At 48.5% G+C, this 27,530-nt stretch overlaps 1 protein-coding gene across 2 annotated transcripts in view; it reads right to left on the bottom strand.

Moving 5' to 3' along the window:
- The window catches only part of GRIK4 (glutamate ionotropic receptor kainate type subunit 4), a 498,615-nt gene that overhangs the window by 164,129 nt on the left and 306,956 nt on the right, over nt 1–27,530 (bottom strand). The window contains exons 3-5 of one of the 2 annotated variants that reach the window (XM_086338321.1): nt 23,836–24,000; nt 8,316–8,413; nt 3,566–3,731 (exon numbers count right to left, since the gene is read on the bottom strand). In XM_086338321.1, the coding sequence (XP_086194447.1) occupies nt 3,566–3,731; nt 8,316–8,413; nt 23,836–24,000 (429 nt within the window). The remainder of the gene's footprint in view (nt 1–3,565; nt 3,732–8,315; nt 8,414–23,835; nt 24,001–27,530) is intronic. The other variant, XM_086338322.1, reaches the window with a different exon arrangement.

The raw sequence follows: 27,530 nt of genomic DNA, 5'->3' as shown, positions 1-27,530 counted from the left end.
AGCAAGCATGCGACACAAACGAAGAGATGACTGAACTATGTATAGCAATACCAGGGAAATACACAGCATATTATGCTTGTGACCATGAAGAGTCAATCCAGAACATTCATTGGAAAGACTGATGCTGAGGCTGAAGCTCCAACGATGCAAAGAGCCGATTCATTGGAAAAGACCCTGACTCTGGGAAAGACTGAGGGCAGGAGAAGAGGGCGACAGAGGACGAGATGATTGGATGGCATCACCGACTCAACAGACATGAGTTTGAGCAAATTCCGGGAGACAGTGAAGGACAGGGAAACCCAGTGTGCTACAGTCTCTGGGATCACAAAGAGTCGGACATGACTTAGCAACTGAACTGAACTGAATGAAGAGTCTCTGGGTCCAGCCTGAGAGTCTCAAAAGGTAACTCTATGGCAGGGCTGGGTGATCTCACCAAAGGGGCCTCAGGGACCCTGGTAGGGAACGCCAACTTTCGTTGAAAGTCTCCTAACAGCAAATTCCCCCAGCCCTGTGGGGTTGACTGGGACAGCCACCCCCAGGCTCCTCACCTTGCCTCCCCGAAGCTCACTAGCACTAGGTACTCACAGATATTCTGATTTTTTTTTTCCCATTAAAGAAAAATAATGCCATCCACAATACAACTGTACTTGGTCCAAAACCTGCTTATTAAAAATCTACTTTGGGGAAGAAGGAGCGTAAGCGGCGTGATTCCCCAGAGAATGATCTTTGTTATGCCTAATTTTGATGCTAGGAAAATAGAATTAGTTCCTAATTCTGTTCCTAATTCTACTTGCAGCATCTCTCGGCCCTGCATTAATAAGGGAGATGGAAGAGTGTCTCCTCCCAAGCTCTGAGCTGCGTTTCCCTTCAGTCCCTCATTTCTTCATTCTTTGATTAGATTTTTAATCCTCTTTGCCCTTGAACTTCTGCTCTGCCCCACTTTCCTTCTGCCTCTGGTAGGTGGGGCCAGTCACTCAGCAGCCTCCAGAGATGAGTTCTTCTCCTCGGAGCAGAGGCGGCAGTGTGTGGTTGATGAGTCCCGCCTGGGCTGTGGGCCGGCCTTGCCAGCACCTGAGCAGACAGACTCATCCTCTCCAGGATTACTGTCTGTGCTTAGCCATCTTGCACCCACTCAAGGGAGGAAGGGGCTACACTGTTTCAGAGAGATCTCTGCCCTGCCCAGGACACTGTGCCTGCCCTGCAGAGCCCACCCTGAGCCCTCCTGAGCCTGGTGCAGCCCAGAAGGGTGGGAGGGGCCAGAGAGGAGGAAGCCCCAGCTCAGATTTGTCATGTACCAGCTGTATGACCTTAAGTCAAATCACTTAGCAGCTCCCAGACTCTTCGCTCAGCTCGGAATGACTGAGAAAGAGGGAGGTAAAGTGGGGAAACATAAGTGAAAGTGCTTTGCAATCTGCAAGGAACTGTTTGAATGTCAGAGAATGTCAATTCCAATGGAAAAAGCCCTGGGCTAGGAGGCAACCATATCTAGCATAGTGCTCGGCACACGGCAGGTGCTTAAACAACATCTGAGCAACTCACGTCCCAAAACCCAGGAAGAGCTGAAGCAGAGGAAACAGGGCTCATCTTTAAAGCAGGAGGGACGGTGGCTAGACACAAGAAAGAACTTCCTGTCAGGTTGCTGAGACACTGTAACCCAGCACAGACAAGGGCTGCAGAGCAACCTTTGCCTGGCCTTATTTACAGCCTGTCCTGTCCTCCAGCATCCCCACTGGATGCATGGCGTGAGCCAGTGCAGTCCTGCCTGAGTGGACTGGTGGCAGAAATTTCCTGGGAAGAATCTCTGATTCTGTTAAACCTTTCAGTGGTGTAAAGATGCCACGCAAGGAAGGCTACCTGGTGGAACGCAATGTATCCCAACTGTGTTCCATCGAACACTAGCATCCTGTGTGGGCTTTTAGATCAGCATCCTTTTGGGGGCATATGATCAAACCTATTTGGAAGATGCTGAGGTAAATAGTTGTTTTGGCCACAGGACAACTCAGAGTGCCCATGGTAATGTGTGCTGAAATTCTCCATGAGGGAGAGATAGAATGAAGTGTTATCTAAACATTTCTCTCTCTTTTGGGGGCTACAAAATGCTTTGTCCACAAAACCTTATCATCTAAAGCAATGCTATCCAATAGAACTTTTTGTGAGGATGGAAATGTTCTCTAACTGCACTGTTCATATGAGGTTTTTGAGCACTTGAAGCATGGCTAGAGAGACTAAGAAACTGGACTTTAAATTGTATTGAATTTTAAAATGGGACATTCCAACATTTCCAAAATCACCGGGTTGTTGAATAAATAAATAAAGCATAAAAAAAAATGCATAGGGACTTCCCTGGTGGTCTAGTGGCTAAGAACTCAGCTTCCAATGCAGGGGATGCAAGTTTGATCCCTAGTTGGGAAACTAAGATCTTACAAGCTGCGGGGCAACTAAGCCAGTGCCGCAAGTACTGAGCCTGCCCACCACGACTAGAGAGAAGCCCATGAACCACATCTAGATAGCCTACATGCCACCAAGACCCGCCACAGCCAAATAAAATAAAAAATATATATTTGAAAAGTATGCATAGTTGGGAATCAGTTACTTTGCTTCTTGGGTAGCCCAGAGCAAGTACTCATTTTGTATTAAATAAATGAATGAATGTACAAGTGGAGGCAGTGAGGTGCAAAGGTCCCATAAGAAACGGGTCTGGCCCTTGGCAGGGAGGGGGCTTTTGTTTTCAGATGCTGTGGGCATTCCAGGTTGGAGGAAGGGCTTACCACACTGAGCGGGTCTGAGAAGCCATAGAGGACCGAACAGGGATGGGATACCTTTGCCCGTGCAGCCCACCCAGACAAGCATGGTAAAACATGCACAGGACACAGATGCGGGGCTTGCACTCTGGGCCGCGGTGGGAGCCAGTGGCCAGCACCTGCCTGACTGCATGTGGGTGCACAGCTGTCACAGGGAGCACACAGATGCAGATTTGCTGGAACGTGCTGGCTTAAATTAGCTAAATCTCATAAACACTAAATTTATGTCGCAAATTGAGAGTCAGAGAAAACACATTTCTAAAACCTGCATTTGTAAGGAAAAAAAAAAAATCTTTACCAGGAATTGACCTTGAACCTTGTTCCATCAGCCAAACCCGCTCTCCAAGGAAAGAAGCTCTTCAACCCATCAAATACAAATGCATCCAATTTTATATTCCCGCCCCCCCATCCCCTCTCTTTGTGGCTCTTTAACAATGAGGCTGAAAATGTGGGAATTGCATTTGCAGATGCAGAAAGTCTTGGCGGTTGGCCAGTCTCCCTGTAAAAGTGCTTGTCGATGTTCGACCCACGCTCAGGGAGTTTCTGACAAAGGGGGCCCCTGGACTGCCCTCTCTTTCACATATACACACACACACAAACAGCCAAGGACACCTGGGAAGGCCTGAATCTTCTGGTTATCATCTCTAAGATCAGAAAGAGCCCTCCCCTGCGGGGTGTGGTCTGCAGCCAGGGAGGGGCAAACCACTCCGGTTGACACAGACAGGACCTGACTGTCTGGGTGCAGGCAGCCTGGGGAAACTTACATTCTGCTTTGGCACAGATGAGGCAGGCGGTGGTGCAGTTGAAGAAGTTCAGGACCCCAGCTACAGCCACGCTGATGTCGGTGTTGCTGGGGTGGAGGTTCAGGGTTGTGAATCTCTGGAACTGGAACTTGATAAACTCCTCTGGGGCCACTTTGAAATGAGGGACCTGGGAGAGGAGCAAAAAAAAAACGGGCAGCGGGGAAGATTGGAGAACAAGTGAGAGAGAAAGAAAAGAGGGACGGGTGAGATAAAGCTGCAGAGGGTGGATTCTTCCATGAGCGACCTTTGCCTGGTCGGAGATGGGGCTTGTGGGGGTCAGGGCACCCACACCATAGGAGGAAGATGAGATGGCATCTCTGGCAAAGCTCAGGACCCAGGATGGGAAAACGTGCAGCCAGAGACCTGGATAAATGGACTGTGGACCTTGGAACGGAGTTCTGAGGCCTCGAGAAGGCAAAACAATAGGTCTTTATTTTCAGCTGCCCACTGCTAGGCAGAGAGACAAAGGGCTCTTGAAGGCATAATCCTTATATTATTTGTAGTTAATGAATCAGAGCTGAGATGGCAAAAAGAGAAAAATATTGCCCTAGGGACTAACCAACTGGCCCCCTCAACCCAGCCTAGCCAACAGATATATAAACCAGCTCCGGACAAAATTTCTATGTGAAAGCCTGGGATGTGTTCCTCTGAAGACACATATGAGGATGGGAAGCGCTGCACGCTGGGAAACCGACTAGAGAGCCTCCGAATGGAGCCAGGTAAATAAATACCTGCTTTGGCTTCATTAGGACAGTGTCAGGTTCCCTCTGCGTCTATTACTGACATTTCCGGGAGGCACTGCCCCTGCCTTCTGCCTCTGTTCTCCCAGAAATAGATATTAACAGGCTGTGATGGCTGCTTTATTGGCGGCTTAGGCTATTGGGTAGGTAATAGGAAAGTTAAAATGTAATAAGCTGCCATCCTCCTTGATTGCATTCTGTCACCCTGGTACCCAGAGCCAGAAGAGCTAAAGGCTGTCCATGTCTCTACCAGAGACGGGGCTGAAACCTCATCCCTCATGCTCACTTAGGGTGCCCAATGTAAGGGTTAGGTTACTATGAGTGCGCATTTGAACTAACTAACTCACTTTCAAGTGAGCAAGACTGAGGATAGACGGCAAGAACTCCCTGATAGTGAATTGGTTGGTTCCTAGACTGGTTTATTCAGGCACGATTGCAGAAACTGTCTCTGTCTGGGCTGGCCCAGAGTCTGGGATGATGTTGACATGGTCTCTGGAAAATTCTGCTAACTTATCCTTTTAAGCTTCTGGAAGAAGTCAGAGACCAGAGTTCCCCTGAGACTGGGATGAGGGGAGGGTCAAGATTTAGCAGAAAGTAGGGAGAAAATTCCTGAATTCAACTAGGATTAACCCTTTAACCATAGAGAGAAGGCAACCAATATTTTCCAGCAGAGACTGAAAAGCATAGCCCTGGGGAGAGAGCCTAATGAGTAATGACAGAAGGTGCTGAAAAGTGACACTGACCTGGGGGGTGTCATAAGGGGTCTTTCTTCCCACCGATACTTAGCAACCCTACAGTCTGTCTTGAATCACAAACGAACCGTGAATGGAAAAAAGTTCACAGAGGGGTAAGCTGGAGGCCAGGGCTGGGCAGGGTAGCCAGGCTGGCTAGGTCACACATTTGAGGATCTCTGCCCAAGGCCCTCCCTGCGTGGCCATCCAGCCTACAGGGTTCCATTAGCAGCTAACTTACCCCCCATAGAAGCACCTTTAGAGATTCCCATGGATCTACGGATCCCAGAGATGAAGCAGGAAAAGACTCAGGAAAGTGAAGGCTCAGGAGAAAGAGTTTTCGAGTTTGGGTTTGCATCCAGGTTCTGCTGTGTGATTTGGGGCAAACTGCTTACCCTCTCTAGGCTTCATTCACATGGAGAAACAACAGGTATTTCTTGAGCTTTGGGAGGATAAAATGAGACCCTGTGTGTGAAGCACGTACTAGATGAGTGCCTAACATGTGGGATAAAGGCAATGTCTTTTCTCTTTCCCTTTCCCCTTTCTTCCCAAATCTAGGAACTCCTGGACAAGCTCTTGGGGCTGTATGTACAGGGGGCGAGGGCTGAGGGGTGTCCCTAGGAAGGGGCTGGTGGGGAAGTCTCCCACAGTCCAGCATCTTAAATGCTGCCGTGGAAGCAGCCAGACATTCTGATGGGTCCAGGTGGGGATGGCCAGGCCAGACCTGCTGATTGTCTCTCTAGGACAAAAATCAATCGGTAATTGATCTGCAATTACAAATGCATCCTAGGACATCAGCATGGAGGTGTGGATCAGGGAAAGAGGTGAGCAGCATGGAGGGGAAGGGCAGTGAGGCAGAAAGCTGCCAGCTGCAGGACCTGCAGAGACGTTAGCAGCATTTAAGGGGATGAACTCCTTGGTGAAGACTCCATTTCTTTTTCCTGAAGCTGAGGGGAATCAGTGTAAGGCAGTTCAGCCTCATAAAATATTAAAAGAAATGCATAATCTGAATGGAAAGGAAAGGCTGCTCTGAAAGGAACATGACCAGACAGATGAGGGGTAACTGTCTGGTGGTTTCCTGGGCAGCACAGCCTGTCTGGCTGGTCAATGGCACGGGGTCCCTGGCAGCAGGATGGGAAGATGGGTGCAACTCGGGGTCTCCGCCTCCGGCCTGAAATGCCAAGCGGGGTTAAAGGATGTGATCGCCGAGATAAAATAACCACTGAACCCCAAGAGGAGGCCATTCTGGAGTGGAGACTTGTTGGGGGGTGACTGCAGGGGACAGAGATGAAAGTGCTGGGGAGGAGGGAGAGGGGAGAAAAAGAGAGAGAGAGAGAAGACAAGAGACAATGGGTAGCTTGGCAACCTCACTTGGTGAAGATCACAGCAAGCGGGAAGTAACAGCCTGCCATAGATGTGAGCTGTTACTTGGAGCCAGCGAGAAAGATTTAAGTTAAACATCAGGTCCAGCTCTCGGGGGCTGAAGGCTGTGAGATGCTGGAAGGGACTGCGGTGCGACAGCAGCTCTTTTTTTGGCCTGGGCTGGCGCAGGAGTCATCTTTCAGGATGGCTGGGAGTAGGGATGGGGAGTAGTCAGCACAAACCTTATCTCTGGTATGAAGCTCACGGGTTCCACCTACAGGGAGTGGTAAGGAAGACCCATTGCAGGATTGGGGCTGGGACCACAGGGCATTCTACTGTGCTGGTAACAATTCTTAGAGTGGGCTCAAAACACAGAGAAGATTCAATATTTTTCTCAAAGCCTTGGGGACTCACCAAGCCCTCTGATCGTAAGAGAAGTGCAGATGGCAAGGAAGTGGCTTCCAGAGAGCCTCCTGGGGTGGGCAGAGGCCAATCTGCTGCTCTACTGCCCCTGTGAGGGCAACTCACAAAGCAGGAGCCCCATCCTGCTGTAAGAACTGGACTCTCCCAAGGCTAAAGCTTCTGGAAGTCTGAGCCTCCAGGCTCCTACGACAGGTGCAAGACTGACCCTTCCATTCCCCAGTCCCTCTGCTCTGCCGCCTCCCCAGCTTCTGACCATCAAGCTCCATCTGTCCCCAAAAGACCTATCTAGAAGTCCACTCGGAGGCTACGGTGTCACTTTGCCACCATCTCCCAGGAATATATCTGAAGAGGAAGGACTGATTGATTCCAAGATGGACTAGGAAAGCTTCCAGCAGTAGAATTGCTGAAAGTTCCAGTTTGTTTTCTCCTTTGGGAAAAGGAGGGAGAGAGTTGTTGGAACAGGGAGCAAGCCCTCTCTCAGAAACTTGTGCCCAAGCATCTTCTTTTTCTCTCTTTTACATTATTTTACCCATTAAGATTTTAATATAGGTGTAAATAATTCTCGTTTAAAAAGTTTCCATTTTCTTTTTTAGAATAAAGATTTAGTGCGCAAATACAGTCCAAAGCTTCGCCCTGTCATTTCCCTAAGAATCGAGCATTTTTATCTCCTGGGGAACAAGAACTAGAGGGAATGGACACAGCACTTTGGAGAAATAAACACTGGAACTGGTGAATGAAGAAGAAAGCAAAATAAAATCTCTTTTTCTAGAGAACTTATGAAATAGAAGTAAGTTTTCAAACTTCATTTCAGCACTAAAATGTAGCAAGCGGAACTGTTGGTCACTCCATCGTGTTTGACTCTTTGTGACTCATGGACTATATAGCCTGCCAGGCTCCTCTGTCCATGGGATTCTACAGGCAAGAATACTGGAGTGGGTTGCCAAGCCCTTCTCCAGGGGATTTACCCAAGCCAGGGATCACACCCGGATCTCCTGCATCACAGGCAACTTCTTTACCATCTGAGCCACCACGGAAGCCACCATTTGTAGCAAGGCCTGGCCGCAGAGGCATTCCTCCCCAGAATCCCAATATCTAAACAGATATTCTGGAGCGTTCCTGTGGGGCTCAGACTTTAGCCCTCTCAGCCTCCCCTGGACCACCCTCCCCAGCCTTTCCCTCTCCTCTCATCCACCAAGGGACCGCCTCTGCTCTGCCCCCTACAGGGCCCCAAGACTAGGAGGAGCTCAGCTTGAATGCCTTGTTATGAAACTTTTCCTCTGAGTCCCCTCCATCCAAACAAACTAAAAAAAGTAAATGCCTACCAAGGCCCACTTCTTTTCCTTGTATGGTTGTTATTAGTGACACCTCCCGCCCTTATGAGTCCAGGATCTCTCTGGGCTCGAGGCACAGGCTGCCAGCCCATAGAGAGGGCCCCCACCCTGGCCCAGCACTCACCTCCTTCTCCCCACAGATGTTGCTGATGATGGAGCTGGAAGCTGGGCTGGAGGATGGTCCCAGGACAGCGACCACGCCCTTGGGGAGAATCTGACACACTGCAGCCGGCAGCAGGACAGAACGTGGGGAGCAGGAAAGGAAACAAGGCGCTCATCAGGTCGGGCATGGGCTTCAGCCTCGAGTCCTCTGATCTTCCCCTGATGGCCCCTCACCTCCCACCCACCCGCATCCTGGTCCCCTCTCCCATCCTTCCAAACCCAGCGCCTCTCCTCCCCTGGACCACTGGGCTCCAGGACATTTTTATTAGAGTTTATGGATGGTATTAAATGAGGAAATGACCTAGGTTATTTCAACATATGGCCTCCGCCAACAGGATGTATAAATTGTCTGGGCTGTCACCGAAGGACGGAAGTGCATGGTGGAGACCTGCACACCGCTCCCCCGCCCTCCCCTGGCCTGGCCTGCAGGACGGGTGCTGGGAGCCCGGACACGGCTGCTGCAGGGGCCAAGGGCTCAGTTCACAGAACAGCCAGCCAGTGCACAATCTATTACTCCCCACCTCCCTGAAAGAGTCTAGAGAGGAGGAAAGGCAGACGAGCGGAGAGATGAAAGACAGAGAGGATGCTGCAGGCAGAGAGGAGAAAGCGGCTCAGTGAAGGTTAAGGGGAGCAGGAGAGAGAGCAGAAGAAAAAGAGAGGGTGGCAGAGAGGAGCCCCATCTTTCAATGCCACTCGCCTTTCGCCCGGCCTGGAGCCTGACCCAACCCTCCGCCCACCTTCCCTGAACCCAACAGGTGCTTTCCTTACCAACCAGCACGTTCTATGACCTTGTACCTCTCCCGGGGGAGATGCCCTTCACTCCTCTACTCTGGATGCTCACTCACTTACTTGTCAAGGAGCATCTCAAATGCTACTTCCTCCTTACCCCTTCCTACCTCTTTTAAGTAGAATTCATCCTCCCCGGGGCTCCGAGGCCCGTGGATTGTCCCCTGGTTCTAAGACACTTGTAAATGGGTCAATTTCAGTTTGCTGTTTAGATATGTTACTCTTCTCACTAGATTTCAAACCCCTTTAAGGCAGAGCTGAACCGTATTTATCTCTCAATCCCCATTTGACGTTTCCCTGTCTCCAGCATGATGCTTTTTCTAGGGGCCCAGTTCAAGTTTGTTGAATGAATGACTGGGTGGATGAGGCACGTGGTCAGAAGAGAAGAGAATATAAGATTTTAAAATGCTATAGATTGAGAAAGGAAGTGAGGGAAAAAGGAGGAAACAGATGGAGAGAGAACGCAGGACAATTCTCAAGACACACACGGTGATATGAGAACCAAAGAGCTGGCCCTCAGATTATGCCCCATGATTCCCAGCTGTACTGTAAGACGTCCTGCCCTACAAAACTCAAAGCCTGACTCTGGACACATTTTTCTCCTACTCAACATCAAGAGTCAGGGCAGGGACATCCCTGGTGGTCCAGTGAAGAAGAATCCACCTGCCAGTGCAGGAGACACAGGTTCGATCCCTGGTCCAGGAAGATCCCAGATTCCCTGGGGTAACTAGGCCCATGAACCACACCAACTGAGCCCATGCTACAAGAGAAGCCACCAGAATGAGAAGCTCGCACACCACAACTGGAAATTAGCCCTCGCTTGTCATGACTAGAGAAAGCCTATGCATAGCGAGGAAAGCTCAGTGCAGCCAAAAATAAATAAACAAAAATTTAAAAAGTGTCGCAGCACACTGAGATTAAGGAATCGGCCCAAGGATCCTCGTGGAGTCAACTGCAAAGCCACACCTGCAACCTGGATGCTCTCTGTCCTAAAGCAGACTCCTAACCACTGGCCCACACAGCCAAGTCCTAGATCTCATGGGGCACGGGCGGTGGGTAGAGCACCAGGGCTCAAATCCTGGTGCCGTGGTTTATCACACAAACAAGAGATCCGTGGGGGTCTTCTCTCAGCCCCAGGCACAGGCAGGGGTCCAATCAACACAACATCACAGATCTCAGCTGACGGATAGGCTGCGGGCGGTGGGTGCCTGAGGAGGGCTCATCAGTACTGTCAGAACCATCCCCGGAGACGGAGTAGCTGTGGGCACGCTTTACCATTTTTTTTTTAAGCATTTATTTTATTTTATTCAAGTGCACCAGGTCTTAGCTGCAGCACGTGGGATCTTCGATCTTCATTGCAGCATGCAGGATCTTTAGTTGTGGCATGTGGCACTCCTGGTTCCCTGACGAGGGATGGAACCCAGGCCCCCTGCATTAGGAGCGTGGAGTCTCAGCCACTGGACCGCCAGGGAAGTCCAGGGCAAGATTTACCTTTGGAGAACGCTCATTAAAGTTCAAGCTACTTCCACGGAAGTTAGAGCACGTGATCTCAGCCAATTCAACTCTTACTGCCAGCAAGGGGCTCTGAGTTCACTGGCCATCAAATTCCAGCAGCCCCAGGGATGAAGCTCAGTTCCTGACTTTAACAGTAAGGAAACAGCATCTGAGGGATGTTAAGCGACACCCATGAAGTCACACACCTGATAAAGGTCAGAGTCAGCGTTGGAATTCAAGTCTGCTATGACTGTCCCGCTTGCTCGCAGCCACCTTCCGTGTCTGCCCTCCTCCTTGCAGCCACTTCGTCCATCTCTGTTCAACTCCTTGCAGTCCAGGTCCCCGCCCCTCGTCATTCTGCTCTACCTGCTTCCCCACGGTCACCAAGGACCTATGAGCAGTTCTTATCTTTCTTTTGCAGCATTTGACGCGAACGATTCCATTTGTTCATTGAATTGCATGATACCTTCTGGTCCTGATTCTCATCTGCTTTTCTGAAAGGCCTTTCTCACTTCCTTGGCCAACGCCTCTTCCCTCTGCTACCCACTACATTAGAGTTTGTCCATGTCTCACTCTCCCTGGGCAATCTCATCCTTCCCTGTGGCCTCCACTCATCTCTGCCCAGGCGATCCTACACTCTGACAGATGTCCTGGGTTTAAAACAAGTTCCAACCACCTGCTGGGTGTTGCCACAGGGACTTCCCTCTGGTGTCCTGCAGTAAGCATGGACAGAGTGAGGCAGAGAGAGAGAAAGCACAGTCCTTAAGAGCACGGGCTCTGATGCAAGCCTATCTCAGTATGAGTCTTGGCTGGATCACTTGCTGACTAGCTGTGAGACCTTGAGCAAGACCTTGACCAAACTCCCTGAGCCTTCTTCCTCATCTATAGAACTGAGATGCTAAGAGCACCTCTCCTGTAGGGATGTTGTGAGCATTAAGGTGAATTAATACATATGAAGTATTTAGAGTGGTATTCTTGCTGGGAAAATCCCATGGACAGAGGAGTCTGGTGGACTACAGTCCATGAGGTCGCACAGAGCTGCACATGACCGAGCACACACACACACACTTAGAGTGGAACTGATATGCCACAGCACTCCTACGATTACTCCCAGTTCATCATATCTGTTATATATTTTTCATATATAATCTGACTTGATCACCACGCTTCCAGGAAGATTCATTAGTATCCCCACTTTACAGATGGGGAAACTGAGGCTTAGAAAACTTAAGTAGCTTGATCAGGCTCACACAGGTCATATGTGATAGCGTCAGGCTTGACTTTAAAGCTCCATCTGGGTTTCCCTGGTGACTCAGGTGGGAAATAATTTTCTTGCAATGCAGGAGGCCCAGGTTCCATCCGTGGGTCTGGAAGATTCCCCTGGAGAAAAAAAATGGCAACCCACTCTAGCATTCTTACTTGGAGAATTCCATGGACAGAGGAGCCTGGCAGGCTATATAGTCTGTGGGGTCGCAGAGTCGGACATGACTGAGTGAGTAACACTTTCACTTTGGGCATCAAAGCCCAAACTCCTGACCACTTCGTTTTACCATCCCCTCACCTCCCCCACCTTAGCTCCTGAAGTTCAAATCGTGGTCTCTTTGACTCTTCCTTGCCTTCTTCCACTGAACCTACTCACGAGCCCCACCAGCCAGCAGCCAGGTCCTGACCATTTGACCGGCTCGTCCCCCTCCACCCTCTCCTTTTCACTGCCGCCATCAGTTCCATCAGCCCCTTTACTACCTGCCTCCTCCAGGCTTTCTCCGGATTCTTCATATCCAATCTGTTCTCCACACTGAGGCCAATTATAACCCTGAACGTGTGTCTGTGTGCCCCTGCAGACCAGAAAGCTTGCCTTATTCATCTCTGCGCCCTCCACACAGAGCAGGGCGGGCCTCAAGAGTTATGTGCTCAATAAACAGCCACTGAACCACACTGAAGCCCACTCAACTCTTACCACAGAAAACGGGAAATAAACGAAATGTCCCATCATAAGGAAATAGTTATCTAAAGTGTGGGTCATATACCCAAGTGGAATATTACTTAGGCATTTACAATGCTTATGAACAGTTTATAATAGTATTAAAAATATTTATGTAATAATATTAAGAGAAAGAACCAGGATATAAAATTATATGTGTATCTATTTGAAGGTTACAAGTAAGCAAATACAGAAAATAGGCAGGCACCGAGGAGTGATTGGAAGAAGAGGTTATTAAAGCCCATATTTATTAAGTGCTAATTATGGCCCATTCTAAGCACTTTATATGAATTGACTTACTTAATTCTGGAAACAACTTGATGAGAGTTGTTTCACCTTCATTTTACAGATAAGAAAACAGAAAAGTTAAAGGGCAGAGTCAGGATTCAAACCCCCAACCCCTGACTCCAGGGTCGGTTCCTTAACCACCATACCACACCACCTCCCTCGGCCATGAGTGATTAACCGAGATCACAATAGAGATTGCCTTGACCAGGGGAACACTAAATGATGCTCTTTTTTCCTTCTCTCTACTTTCTAATATAAATGGGCATGTATTCCTTTCATAACACATCGTTATAAAAAATAAAATTTCATTATCAAAAAATGTCTTCCGATGAACAAGTAAAATCCAGATGGGTCTGATCTCCTCAAGATATGACCCTTCTAGCCCCTTCTCCCATCACGTCTCCTCTCATTTCACACAAGCTCACCTGGTTCACACTCTGCAATTTCTTACCTGAGCCTGTTCCAAGCTGTTCTCTCTAACTAGACCAGCAGTCTTAACCCTGCTGCCTGAGATCTATGGGCAGAAGTCAGTGGTCTGTGAACATTTGGCGGAAGAAAAATGGCATTATTTTCTCTAACCCCTAACTGAAATTTAGCATCCCCTTCAATCTGGAATAGAGGCCATAAACCACAGTATATTAACAGTAACTGTGACTCTGTCATTGATAGACATCACAAGTGTTTTCAGATCATATTATAGTATTGCAGAGATCTTGAAATACCATTCATATTCATAATTACTCCAAAATTACACTAGTAGTTAGACTTGATCCTCGGTCTGGTTATTGAGTACATTAATGAAGAAATATGTATATTTATATATCACTATCAAAATATTTTAACTGTATGTCTGTCACAGAGAGTGGAGCTCAAAAGCATGGGTCACATTCCAGGTCATGTCAGAGACCCTGGGATGGCTGCCAAGTGTGGGTTCCTGGCTTCGCACAGGAGAGAGTCCAAGAGCAAGCCACAGTGAAGTGAAAGTTTTACTCACAGAGGAAACACACTCCACAGGCAGAGTGCGGGCCATCTCGGCAGGCAAGAGAGGCTCCAGGGTAAGGGGTGGTCAGTTTTTATTGGGGTGGGTAATTTCATAGGCTCATGAGTGGGAGGATCCCCAGCTATTTGGGGGATGCATAGGTAGTCAGTCTCATCTGAGTCTGCAGCCCTATTGACTCCTTTGTCCAGGCTCCTTTGTCCATGGGATTTTCCTGACAAACATACTGGAGTGGGTTGCCATTTCTTTTTCCAGGGTTTCTTCCTGCCCCAGGGATGGAACTTACACCTCCTACATCTCCTGCATAGCCATTGAGGAAGACCGATTTGGGGGAAGGGATGGGATTAGGGAAGGGGTGGGGATTTTCGGAAACTGGACCACTGCCCACGTTCTGACCTTTTGTAGTTGTCCTTGGAACCGTCATGGTGCCTGGGGTGTGTAAATTAGCTTCCGAATGTTACAATAAGCATATACTGAGGCTCAAGGTCAAGTGGTCCTCTGCCATCTTAGATCTAGTTCATTCTAATCAGTTTATGTAGTGTCCTCGGGCTATGTCATTCTTTTAAAGGTGCCCTGCCCCTTTCCTGTCTCCCTCCTCATCCTATCTATGCAATTCCATTCATTTAAAAACACTTTTCTGAGAAGGAGTACTTTAGCACCCATAAATTACCATGGTTTATGTCTTCTCTTGCCCTTCTGTCTGGAAAACTCCTACTGATCCTCCAGTGCCCAGCTCTGTTCTTGCCCATTGGCAAGAAAGCACTGCTCCCTCTTGAAATTCACATCCCACTGTGGTTCTGAGTCAGCTCTATGCTGGAAAGATCCATTTCCCTGTTCTCTGAATTCCTGGCTTGCTTCTGCCCCAAGCTAGGTTTTCTCGCCAGGTCTCAATACAGAGAAAAGTGAAAGTGAAGTCGCTCATTCTTGTCTGACTCTTTGCGATCCCATGGACTGTAGCCCACCAGGCTCCTCCATCCATGGAATTTTCCAGGCAAGAGTACTGGAGTGGGTTGCCATTTCCTTCTCCAGGGGATCTTCCTGACCCAGGGATCAAACCCAGGTCTCCCGCATTGCAGGCAAACGCTTTTACTGTCTGAGCCACCAGGTAAACCCCAATACGAAGAAGCTTCTCCTAAAAAAAATTCTTAGAGAAAGTCACAATCCTTTATTCTCAATTTCAAAATCCCAAAATCTCTTACAGTGGATGGTATCATCAAATTCATTTAGTGGCAAAATCTGATCTAAATAGATAGATGTGAAGATATTTATAATATGTGACTATCTGAATATAAGTATGCATTTGATTTTGAGAGTAGGGTTCAGCCCCAAGCCCCATCGGAAACGCTATTTAATGTATAGTATAAGCAGGACATGACCTTTCTAGTATCTGAAAAGTTCTGAAATCTAAACACATCTGGTCTCAAGGGTTTGGGGACCTGTGCCTTTGAGTGTCCATCTCCCATTTCCCACTGCATCTGAAACTCCTTGAAGGTAGGGGTCACAGCTATTCAGTCCTGGCAAAAAGGAATTACTCAATAGATGCTTGCTCAACTGAATTGAAATGATCCAAAATGCAAAGAGTCGGACACAACTGAGCAACTGAACTGAACTGAACTGAAAATGAGTGCAATGAAAGTGAGTTATCATCTTCCCAGCAGCTGGGACCTGGGGAATTCCTGGGACCTGGGAATTGTTCTTTCATTCCCTATGAAGGATGCCTGCTTGGTAGAAATGAAAATTAGTTATAAAGGACCTCAGCTCTAAAACTTCCTGAACCCCAGTGCTGCAGGCCCCGGTCATCCCATGAGGATCTCTGAGCAGTCTGTGGGATGGAGGGGAGGGAGGGGCACTCTCCTTCTGCCTCCCAGGGAGCACTGGAGATGTGAGTGATGTTGCCACGGCAACCAAGTTTCCCAGCCAGCAGAGGAGTTGGAAGGCAACTGACAGAGCAGCTGCAGGAATAAAACACCACGATGGGGTGCTGTAAGAAGCGGAAACTTCTTCCCCAGCAGACACCAGCTCAGGCTTGGATGTGAAGCTTCCTTAGACACCTGGGCTGGACCGGAGGCGCTTATGGGAACTTAACTGTCTCTGAGTCTTCACAGGGAGGGGAAGGGTCTGCCTGTGATGCACGTGGTCCAGAGTAGTTAGTCACAGGCTCACTAACTTCAAGCCCTCCAGGGAAGGGGTAGCCTCCCGGGTGGGGACGAGAAAACTGGGGCCTCGTCACTTACAGTACGGTGCTCTCTGAGCTCCTGTGATAAATTATCAGGGCGACGGGGAGCTGAGAGCAATGTGGAGCAGAGGCCGAGAGAGCTCACATAAAAACACTTTAGGGCGCTGAAGCCCAAGTGGAGCGGTAGGGCAAGGTGTCTCTGGGTGCCCGGTCACGCTGTACACTGAGCCCAGAGCAGAGCCCTTACCATCCGAGCGAGGCAAACAACCGCCTCTATCAGCACCAAGGACCGTCTGTCCCCTCCTTGTGCCAGAGCCTGAAGAGCACAGTCCACTCTCAGCCCTGTGAATGGACCAGGACCTAAAAGGATGGCCTTGCTCACTTCCAAGCCGAGAGGGGAAATGGGAGGGTGGAGTGTCGGGTCTCTGCACCTTCATGCCCCGGGATGGATACCTCCCTGGTCAGAGTGACCCAGAGTATCTGAGATCTCAAAACTGCCACTGGCTGTGACAGGGATGAAATGAACAACATGGGGAATATAGTCCGTAATAACCCAACATCTTTGTACGGTGACAGATGGTAACTAGACTTATCATGGCGATCATTTTGTAATACATAGAAATATCAAATCACTGAGATACACAGCAGCAAACAACAGTGTTGCAGGTCAATTATCTTTCAAACACAAACAAAGCAGCTCATAGGAAGGAAATTAGGTCTGTGCTCACCAGAGGTGGGGAATGCTCAGAGGGGGAATTAGATGAAGACGGTCAAAAGGTACAAACTTCCAGTTATAAAAAAACTAGGCAGGTAAAGTACATGATTAGTATAATTGACACTGCTCTATGTTCTATATGAAAGTCAAGAAAGTCAATCCTAAGAGTTCTCATCACAAGGAAGATTTTTTCTATTTCTTCAATTTTGTATCTATGTGAGATGATGGATATTCACTAACGTTACTGTGATAACCATTTCATGATGTACATAAGTCAAATCATTATGCTATATACCTTGAACTTATGCGGTATGTCAGTTATATCTCAATAAAACTGGAAGGAAAAGAAACACCTGTCTTTGGCTCCTGTCACCAGTGATATATTGCTCAAAGCCTCAGCCCTAGATCACCACAGAAGCAGCAATACCATTTATAGGGACTTTACACATGCAGGCACCAGGGACCCCAAAGACTTACAATCATCCCATGAAGGAGGGGTTACAATACTAGTTCTATTACTGATAATACTACTAATAGGTGAAGTTTATCAAGAGTTCACCTGACTCCTGGCACTGCTCTAAGTTTTCTAAGTGCATCATCTCCGTCCTTGCAGCAACCTCATGAAGTGAGAACTCATAGTATTCCCATTTTACAAACGGGGAGTCCGAGGCTCAGGTGATAATTCCATGATGTTGGTAAACCCAAGATTAGGATCTTGACCACTGTGATACACTGCTTTCCAGTCCTGGCCATCGTCACAGCCCTCATAAACACTCTCTGTATTAGCCATGCCCGGTTGTCATTGTGCCCGAAAGTACCCCATTTTTTTCCCTGCCTCAAACATACTATTAAGCCTTCTGTGTGGATGCCCTCTGCCCTATGCCTCACCTGTCAGTCATTGCAAGGCCTGGCCCAGAGGCCTTACCTGACCACCCAGCTACACCATGACCTATTTCTGATGTCCCTCTGCTCCTCTCTGAGCCACTCCCTGGCAAGCCCATGCAGAGCTACTGAGATTTATGTCACTTTTCAGATGTGTGGTCTCAGCTGTCCTCTGGGAAAGACTGTGAGCCTCAGCTTTCCCCTTCTGTAAAAGGAGGCAGTTGGGCCAGGTGATTTCTTCAGTTCAGTCGCTCAGTCGTGCCTGACTCTTTGCGACTCCATGGACTGCAACACACCAGGCTTCCCTGTCCATTACCAGCTCCTGGAGCTTGCTCAAACGCATGTCCTTCGAGTCGGTGATGCCATCCAACCATCTCGTCCTCCGCTGTCCCCTTCTCCTGATTTCTTAGCGCTGTAATTCAATGTGTCTCTGAGTCCCCGTTATGTATATGTGATGTGGGCAGCTGAGGAAAGGGGAGCAGGGAACACTTGTCGAATGACACATCACTATTTGGATGCCTTCTCTTCTGGCTTCTCACCTTCTCCCTTATGCTGCCTTGGACTCTTTCTAGTGAGCTGATGGAGGAATGTTAGCCCTGTCACCAAAATCTTGGCTCTCTGTGCACCAATGCCAAAGAGAAACACCGGGGCAGAGTTATAGAGGAGAGGGAAAGAGTGCCTTTATTTCTTTGCCAGGCAAAGAGGGACCACCATAGGCTAATGCCTCAAGAACTATGGCCCCCTTTCTGGGTAATAGGGAGAGGTTATCCAGTCAGGCAGGAGTATGCGATAAGAATCTAGGCAGTAACAGTCTTGCGTTCTTCTTTCTTCTTCAAAGTTTCAAAAGAATGGGGTTGTTGACAAGATTAGGGTATGTGCTGGGTCTTAGGTGGTCCAGTCTACTTATTGGAAAAGACCCTGATGCTGGGAAAGATTGAGAGCAAAAGGAGAAGGGCATGGCAGAGGATGAGTTGGTTGGGGAACATCACTCAAGGGACATGGATCTTTGCAAACTCTGGGAGATAGAGGAGCCTGGAGTGCCGCCATCGAGCTCAGTTCAGTTCAGCTCAGTCGTTAGGTCGTGCCTGACTCTTTGCAACCCCATGGACTGCCGCACACCAGGCTTCCCTGTCCTTCACCATCTCCCAGTTTGCTCAAACTCATGTCCATTGAATCAGTGATGCCATCCAACCATCTCATCCTCTATCGTCCCCTCTCCTGCTGCCTTCAATCTTTCCCAGCATCAGGGTCTTTTCCAATGGGGTTGCAAAGAGTCAGACACGACGTAGCGACTGAACAACAGCAGGTGGTTTCCTGCCTGCTCCTCTCCTGATGAGCAACTGTTGTGCCCTTTGGAACTCAGAGGTCATGGAAGCTGGAGTCTTGCCTGCGGGAAATGAGGGGCAGAAAGGCCTCCGTGCCCAGGAGCCCCACAGGGCCCTGCTCGGCATCAGCCCTCACTTACTAGAAACAGCTCTGGATCGCTGGAGGTCATGCCCCGTGCAGCCTTTGAGAAGCTCAGAAGCCTGTGCAGGAGGGGCAGCCAGGCAGCCATAACCTCACGCTCTCTGCCCATCACTGGGGCCTCGTGGGGCCTGGGAACCAGGCACCTCTGGGTTTCCAGGGGAAATGGTGTGGACAGCTGATAGCATGCTTGGCCTCACAGGGACAAACCCAGGCAGAAGCGAGGGGCTGACAGGAAGGCTCCTGCTTTCAGCTCTGCAGTAAATTAAACCTCACACTGGCTCTGACAGTAGCAGGCACGGTGCCTCCGGGTGTCTGGGTGATAAGGGGGTGGCACTTAGTTAAGCTCTAATATGTTCACCACAGGAGACACAGGGATCTATAGGAACAGAGGAGGGCAAGGCCTGTGGGAGCTGCCTGCACAAGAAAGGCCGAGATGGAGATAAGATACGGGAGGAAAGAGGGAAGGGACAGGCGGGCCGGGAGGTGACCTGATAGGTCTTGTCCAGCCCTCTTATTTCAGATCTGTGGGCCGTGCAGAGGGAGCCGGGAAATCAAACATCAAGAAGCCCGAGGCGATGATGGTGACCAGGCACAGACGTGGGTCTGAGGGAGCTTTATAGGTGACCTTCACTTTAGATAAACTCACTGCATGAAAATCTATGTGAACCAGATAGAAGCGAGGTGGTTTGCTACTTGTATCTTTCCAGTGTCCGAGTGAGTGAAAGTGTTAGTCACAGTCGGTTGTGTCTGACTCTGCGATCCCATGGACTGTAGCCTACCAGGCTCTTCTGTCCATGGCATTCTCCAGGCAAGAATACTGGAGTTAGCATCCATTCCCTTCTCCGGGGGACCCAGGTTGTTACTGATTAACACCCATGTGATACTTTTCACCTCCCAGTCTCCCTTTCAACTATCAAATGAGAAGGCTGAACTCCAGACCCCAGCATCTTTAGTTTTACACTTCACCATCTTTGCTTCTGAAATTGCCATTGCTTCTCTTGAATGGCACACCTGCCCCAAGTGTGACTCATTATTTGTGCAGTTTTTGAAACTTGCCTATTACCAAAAGCAGGCACAAGGGTACCCAGTAGGATTGTTACCATCTTCACTTAACCCAGAGCCTCTGCTTTCTACAACCAAGAATGTCATCACTAGGATCTCTTTCATCTCCTTGAAGTGGAGTCCCCAGGCGCAGGGTGACAGATGTGAGGTTGGGGGCATTGGTCAGGGCCCCAGAGCCACTTAAATGGATTTAAATTAACAATGCAAATCAGCCACTAGCCCAGGGAAGACACCACCACCACGAGACTGAGCAGTAGCTGGCTCTGGGCAGCATATCATGACTTCCAAAGGCTCAGAACTGTCAGATGCATCAACCCAGAAAAAGGGAAAGAGAGTGGAATATTCAGTTATGATTGAGGCCCCAGGAGGCACCTGACATTAAGACAGGCCATGTGAGAGGAGGCTGGGAGGTAGACTGGGCTGCCTGGGAGGGATGGCTGAACTCTGAGACAGAGAAGACAGAGGTGATGGTAAGAGGTAGAGGAAGCCAGATCCAAGGGGGCGGGGGCATAAGAGATGTGTGGAGAGAATAGTGCAAGTGTTAGCTGCTCAGTTGTGTTCAATTTGGTGACCCTCCTGGACTGTAGCTTGCCAGGCTCCTCTGTCCATGGGATTCTCCAGGCAAGAATACTGGAGTGGGTAGCCATTTCCTTCTCCAGGGGATCTTCCCAACCAAGGGATCGAACCCCGGTCTCATGCACTGTGGGCAGATTCTTTACCCTCTGAGCCACCAGAGAAGCCCGTGGAGAAAATAACCCAACAGCAAAATCCATAGCTGCCACTTCCTAACTCCTTGGTATGTGTAGGTGCTAATGAACTCACCTGTACTGTCTCCTGTTGTGCTCCTAATGACCCTAGGAGGTGTTATCACCAAGGCACAAAGTGGTTAAACAGCCTGTCCACAGTCACACAGCTCATAGGTAACACAGCCAGGTCAGTATGATCATCCTACTCTGTCCCACAGTCTCTCCAAGTAGGGATAGCAGAGCTGTTTTTCTGCCCTCATCCTGGGATCCTGCCTCCTTCCAAACTCCTTCCCCCGCCCCACCACTGACCACCAGTCCAACCCACCATGCTTCAGCTAAAAGTGCTAACCCACCACCCTCTCTCCCCCTTACTGAGGGAGGGGAAAGTGGAGCTGGAAGCTTTCTATGAACTATCTGGGTGGTATTTAAAATCCATTGTGGGGGAGCAGCTTTGGCTTTAGATGAAAAGCCTTTGGGGTAGAAAGATCCAAAAGCCCTCTTTTCTAACAAATGCTAATCATGCCTCAAACACAGTGAGATGTAAAAGCTGAACCAAGGCCACTTGTTAGTAAAATACTTGGTGCCTAAAAGAAGGGCCTTAGAAAGATGCTCCAAAGCTCTGTATCATGGATTAAGATATGTTTCCTTTATTCCCTTGATTCCTCTGGTTTAATATTTTAGATGTATTGACTCTGCTACGCCCGGGTCATTGGGAGAAGAAATTTACATCTGCTAATGACCCCCATTCTCAGAGGGCAATCCACGCTTTCTATTCTGCAGGGGAAAGTCTGAAGAACCAAAGAAGAAGGGGGAGCTGTTTTTTCCCAAAGAACAGACTATGAGAACTATCTAGAAATCTGGATTCTTGTCTGAGACCTGCCCTCTTGGACAAAAAAACACACCAATGTATAGACAGGACCAGGAGCTTTTCACAGGAAGTCATTGTTGGTATTTCCACTTTCCTTTGGAAGATCCTGAGAAATCTGAATCTTCCTTTCACTGTACTAGAGTTTAACCTCTGTGATAACTGGGATTTCCATCTGTGCCTTACCCCCACTGTCTAGGACAGAGTACAGCAGGCACCCTCTAAATATTTATTGACTGACCGAGTGAATAAATGAATGTCGATTCCAAGTACCTGTTCCCCCAAGCTTCCTTCTGGAGGAATCTGTGTCCACAGATCCCGCTGGCCTCAACAACTACTTCATATGATAGGAATCCACACTCAGTTTTTAGGAGTGGACTCTCTCCCCAGAAGTAGTTCTCAGGTCAGCTGGCCAATGTCCGCAACTTGTGAGACTAGCCAAGAGAACCTGGACCAAGCAGATCCTCTGCCTCGGAACTCCAAACCAAGAGGCGCTGCAGGGAGCTGCACACTGAAGACAGCCTGTAAGCCACCTGAGGGCAGGGACCCTATCCATCTTGTTTTCTGCATTGCCCCCAACACAGGATATCCCGAGTTAGGCCCAAAATAGAGCTAATGCTCAGTAAAAGTTTCCCAAATGGGTAAACAAACTGTAAGCTGGATGGCCATCATGGCACACGATGGATGAGCCAGGGAAACGAAAGCAGCAGAAGGAGCAGAGCGTGGATTTGACACAACAGGAGATTTAAGGAGCTACGACACAGGGAGCCACTGCCTTCTTCCCTTCCCGCCCTCTTTGGATCCATACAGTATCCTGTCGATTGTACCTAAGGTAAATACGTTTCTTCTCCTGCAATATTAATAGTCCAGATTACAGCATCACTGGGCCCACATGCAGAAGACCGCATGTCTGACATACCCATGTAAGCGAGTTGTTCTTTGGTTTGGTTTGGTTTTGCCATTGACTGTCATTAAATGTTGATATGGACGGGAAAGGAAGAGATGGGACTTCAGAGTCTTAAGGAACAAAGGCTATCATTTCTCTGGGCTGAGGGGCTCCCCTCCTTCCCTCTGAACTGGAGCGGTTCATCCACAGCTAAGTTACAAGCCATCACCCCACTAACCTGGAAGCTCATCTTGTTAAGCTGTCTAGATAATACCAGCAACGCCAGAGAAGTGCAGGGGAGGCGGAACAGGCGAGACCCTGGACTGGCAAGTCTGTGATGCAAGTTCAGGGTCTAGGACTTGCATCTGACTAGCTCTGGCACTGAGTGAGTTATCCAAAGTCTTGGAGCCTCAGTTTCTTGGTAAAGTTGGAATAACAGCACTTAACTTTCTGGTTGCTGGAAGAATTAAAAGCAGTGCCCAGCACATAGGAGGGGCTCCATAAGTGTGACTGGAGTGATCTACTATGTACGTCTGTAAAGCACTGCAACTCACAGAGGCCTTTCCTATTTTGTAAGTCATTTAACCCTCACAATGACTCACAAAGTAGAGCCTAGCATTCTCATTTTACAGATGAAGAAACTGAGGTTTAAAAGAATCACTGACTTGTCCAAGGTTATCCTCAAGAGCGAGTGGCCGATCTCCAGCCCAAGTCTCAGCTTCTTCCCACAACACTGCCTTTGGCACAAGAAATCAAGACAGGAAGGAAACAGATGTGTCAAGACTCTGCTTCCCTGGGGCTGGCCAGATCTCTCCTTTCTTAATACCACACAAAGTTTCATTTAGGGATTTGTGCACAAAATGTCCAGGAGATGAATGAATCAATACATGAAGGAATGAATGAGTGGGTAAAATGAAGGAATGAATAAATTTCCTCTCTCAACTCTACCCTACATATGATTTACAACAAAGCCTGGGATCTTGTTCAGACTAAGCCCTACAGGGCCTCCTGGTGCACGTTTCTCTTCCTCTCTCAGGAATCCCTGCATCATAGGTCTTTTGATGGGTGCGGCTCACACCACCAGCCCCTCCTCTGCCAGCAGGGGAAGCAGAGGGCAGCCCTGCCCGTTCTACGTACTGGTTTCTGCAGTCTCGTACTCGCTGTCTCTGAGAAGCTCAAAGATGTCCACTTCGACCTTGGCCTTGCCCAGCCTCTCGGGAGCGCGGTTGATGCGGTTCTTGGCCAGGGTGATGGACAGCCGCTCCCCTCTGCTGCACTCCATGGGGTCATCCAAGATAGCGGCTGTGGGCAGGCAACCACATGGACACAGTTGGTACCCTCTACCGTTACCCTCCTCTGCTCCAGTCTCCCCCCCACTGCCACCTTCCACCTCCACCCTGCCAGCCTCAAAACTGTCCAAAAGCAAGTCCTCTACCTGCTAAGGGTCTAGGCTTGAAGTCTGGTGTAGCATGAACTCTAATGGGACTAACCACTTCAAGAACCCTGCAATATCACGGTAGGCCACCAGGGGTCCTACCTGCACGAGGACCCTAGGTCGGGAGTAGCGATACCCTTGGATATAGGTTTACATGCACACACAGGCACACCGGTGCAGAAGAAGGCAGATGGTGGCTCTGCTTTGAAAATAGTACTTCTGGGCGTATGAGAAACTGTCCTCGAGGTGATACAGGGTTGAAGGAGGCCAGGTTTGAGAAGGAGAGCTGTGGTATCAAAGAGCAGCTGGAGGTCCTGTTGACCTCTGGCTCTCCATGCTCAGACACCGATGAGACATGTCACCCAGGGAGTAGTTTCTATGAACTTCTTTCCTCACTGGGCAAGGGACAGTATCAATAAGACAACTTCACAGAGTGGGTGTGAGAATTCGGTAAGACAATGTATATAAGTGGCACACCACTGAAATTTAATCATTGTGACTTAATTAGGGTGAATGATTGGAGTGGTGTGGTACCAACAGCTGCCCAACTTCTGGTAGCAGTATTCAGTATGCGTGTGTTAAGAACATGTGTCAACCTGAGTTCAAATCCCAGCCCTGCCCTGTGTTAGCTATGGGGACTCAGTTTCCTCACTGGTAAAAATGGGGAGAGAGCCTATTCTTTGGGCTACAATAAAGATGACAAAGATAATATGTGTGAAGTGCTCAGCGCAGAATTTGGTGCATGAAACACAATAAATCTAGCCATTTATATCATTCATTCTCTCAGTAGAGGAAGTTACACAACTGAAAATCTCTACATCAAAACTTGTACACAGAAGGGTGGGTGGAGGGATAAATTCAGGCATTGGGATTAACATATAAAGTGAAGTCATTCAGTCGTGTCCGACTCTGCGGCCCCATGGACTGTAGCCTACCAGGCTCCTCTGTCCATGGGATTTTCCAGGAGAATACTGGAGGGGGTTGCCATTTCCTTCTCCAGGGGATCTTCCCGACCCAGGGATTGAACCCGGGTCTCCTGCATTGCAGGCAGATGCTTTACCCTCTAAGCCACCAGAGAAGACCCTACCCCATATATGTTAAGACCCACCAGGGATTAACATATATACACTACTATATAAAATAGGTAACCAACAAGGACCTACTGTGTAGCACAGGGAGCTAAACTCAGCTGTTTGTAGTACTGAGGGAAAAGAATCTGAAAATGACTGTATATATACATGTAACTGAATTGCTGTGCTCTAACACCTGAAACTAACATGGTATTATAAATCAACTGTACTTCAATTTTTAAAAGTTAAAATAAATCATAAAAGTAGTTACTCTGTCTAAATATAAAGAAACTTGTATGCAAATGTTCCAAGCAGCATTATTCATAATAGCCAAAAAGTGGGGACACTCATCCATCAACTCATGAGTAGACGAACAGAGACGCAGTATATCGTTACAATGGAGTATTATTACAAAAAATAAAAAAGAATAAAGTGCTGATGTATGCCACACCGTGGATGAACCCTGAAAACGTGCTCGGTGAAAGAAACCAGACACAAAAGACCACCTGTTAAAAGACACCCTTTATATGAAATGTCCAGAACGGGTGAACCCACAGAGACAGAACGTAGATTAGTTGTTGCCCAGCTGTGGCGGCGGCGGTGGGGAGGTTAGGGGGAAGGAGAGTGACTGCTAACGCATACAGTGTTTTTTATTCTGGGGCGGGGGGGCATGTGACAAAAATGTCCTAAAATTGATCACGGAGATGGCTGCACAACTCTGTGAATATACTGAAAGCCGCTGAATTGTATACTTTAAATGGGTGAGTTGTGTGCTATATGAATTATATCTCAATATAAAGCTGTTACAAGAATAAAATAAGAAAGATCACGCTTATCTCGCTGAGGTTGAAGCCTCAGAAGAGCAACACGGAGAATCAAGCCAAATAGATTTCGCTGAAGTGAGGCCCCAGAATCCCTGTGGCTGGTGTGAGCAGAGATCAGGTTCTGTGCTGTTTTTTCTGTATGAAACTCCCCTGTTTCCCTCTTCTGACCCATTTTCCACACCAAAACCAGGACACAGAATATGACAAAGCAATTTTTTTCCTGATTTGTGGGTTTATTTATAGGTATAGCCTTATTGAGCGATACAAATTAGACTTCGTTTACAATGGTTGGTAATACATGGGGCGACAGAGGGGCACCCCTAGACCTAGGCAATGAACTTCTGTAAGTCAAGTGGCAAAGTCCATGCACACCTGAGAGAGTGGCCAGAGGACCTTAAATGTACGACTGATGAGCCCAGGGACACCTAAAATTCCTAGCCAGGTTGCCTTAGGGAAGCAAGACCAGAATGAGATTATTATTTATGAAGAAACCTGGACAATTACACTGCGCTGTCCCAGGAAGAAGACTTTGGGAGTGGAAGGGAAGTGGGGCAGCCCAGAGCAGTGGTTCTCAAATGGTGTTCTTTGGAGGGCCTCTGGGTTCCTTCAAGAAGGGGTTCATGGAGGTCTCTAGCCTCACATCAGCTGCAATTAATACAACCTCCACATCTGTCAGTTTTAGATATTGGAGTTCCACAAAAAACGTGATGTGGGGAAAAAAGGTTTCACTGTTAAAAATATCATAGAAACCATTAGCCCAGACCTAGTGCATAGAAAAGAGACACTTAAAAAATGTCAGGAATTGGCAATGGCATTTCCTGGGAAAGAGGCATGAGTCATGGGAAAGAGGCATGGGTCTATGGCACGAATCTAATGTTAACAGGGACACATCCAGTGACCACTTTAGGGTAAGTCCTGGTGGACACAGTCTCACTTACTGTATCTGGGAATTCCATGAGAGTGTGTTTTCTGTGTTGTCCTCATTTGGAGATGAAAAAAAACCCAAAACAGATCACAGAAGGCAAGCGACCTTCCTTCATTCACAGGACTGGTGAGTATAGAGGAGGGAGGGGATCCCAGGTGGGTCTCATATGGACCCTGTGCCCTTAACCACAGGGCACATTTCTTCTAACAAAACTTGTCTTCCTGGGGATTTGCTGCTGAGAAGCAGTGGTCTAGGCAGGTGTGTCTTGGCTCACATGGCTATAAGAAAACACCATCGAGTGGGTGGTATTTATTTCTCATTTATTTCTGGAGGCTGGGGAGGAGACCAGAGTACCAGCATGACAGTGTGGAGTGGGGTCCTGCTTCCTGCTTTGCAGAGGGCTGTCTTCTCCCGATGTTCTCACACGGCAGAGAGAGGGAGATCAGCTCTCTGGGCACTCTGAATAGGGTACTGATCCCATCACGGGGGCCCCACCTTCATGACCTCACTGAAACCTAATCACCTCCCAAAGCAGGGAGGGATAAATTAGAAGTTTGGGCTTACCAGATACAAATGAC

This window comes from Bos grunniens, chromosome 15, assembly GCF_055505025.1.
Source record: "Bos grunniens cultivar Pamir isolate PY7600 chromosome 15, Bosgru_T2T1.0, whole genome shotgun sequence".
In the NCBI taxonomy this organism is placed as follows: Eukaryota; Metazoa; Chordata; class Mammalia; order Artiodactyla; family Bovidae; genus Bos; species Bos grunniens.
The sequence above is the reverse complement of the archived record's forward strand: the minus strand, read 5'-3'. Positions and strand labels throughout refer to the sequence as shown.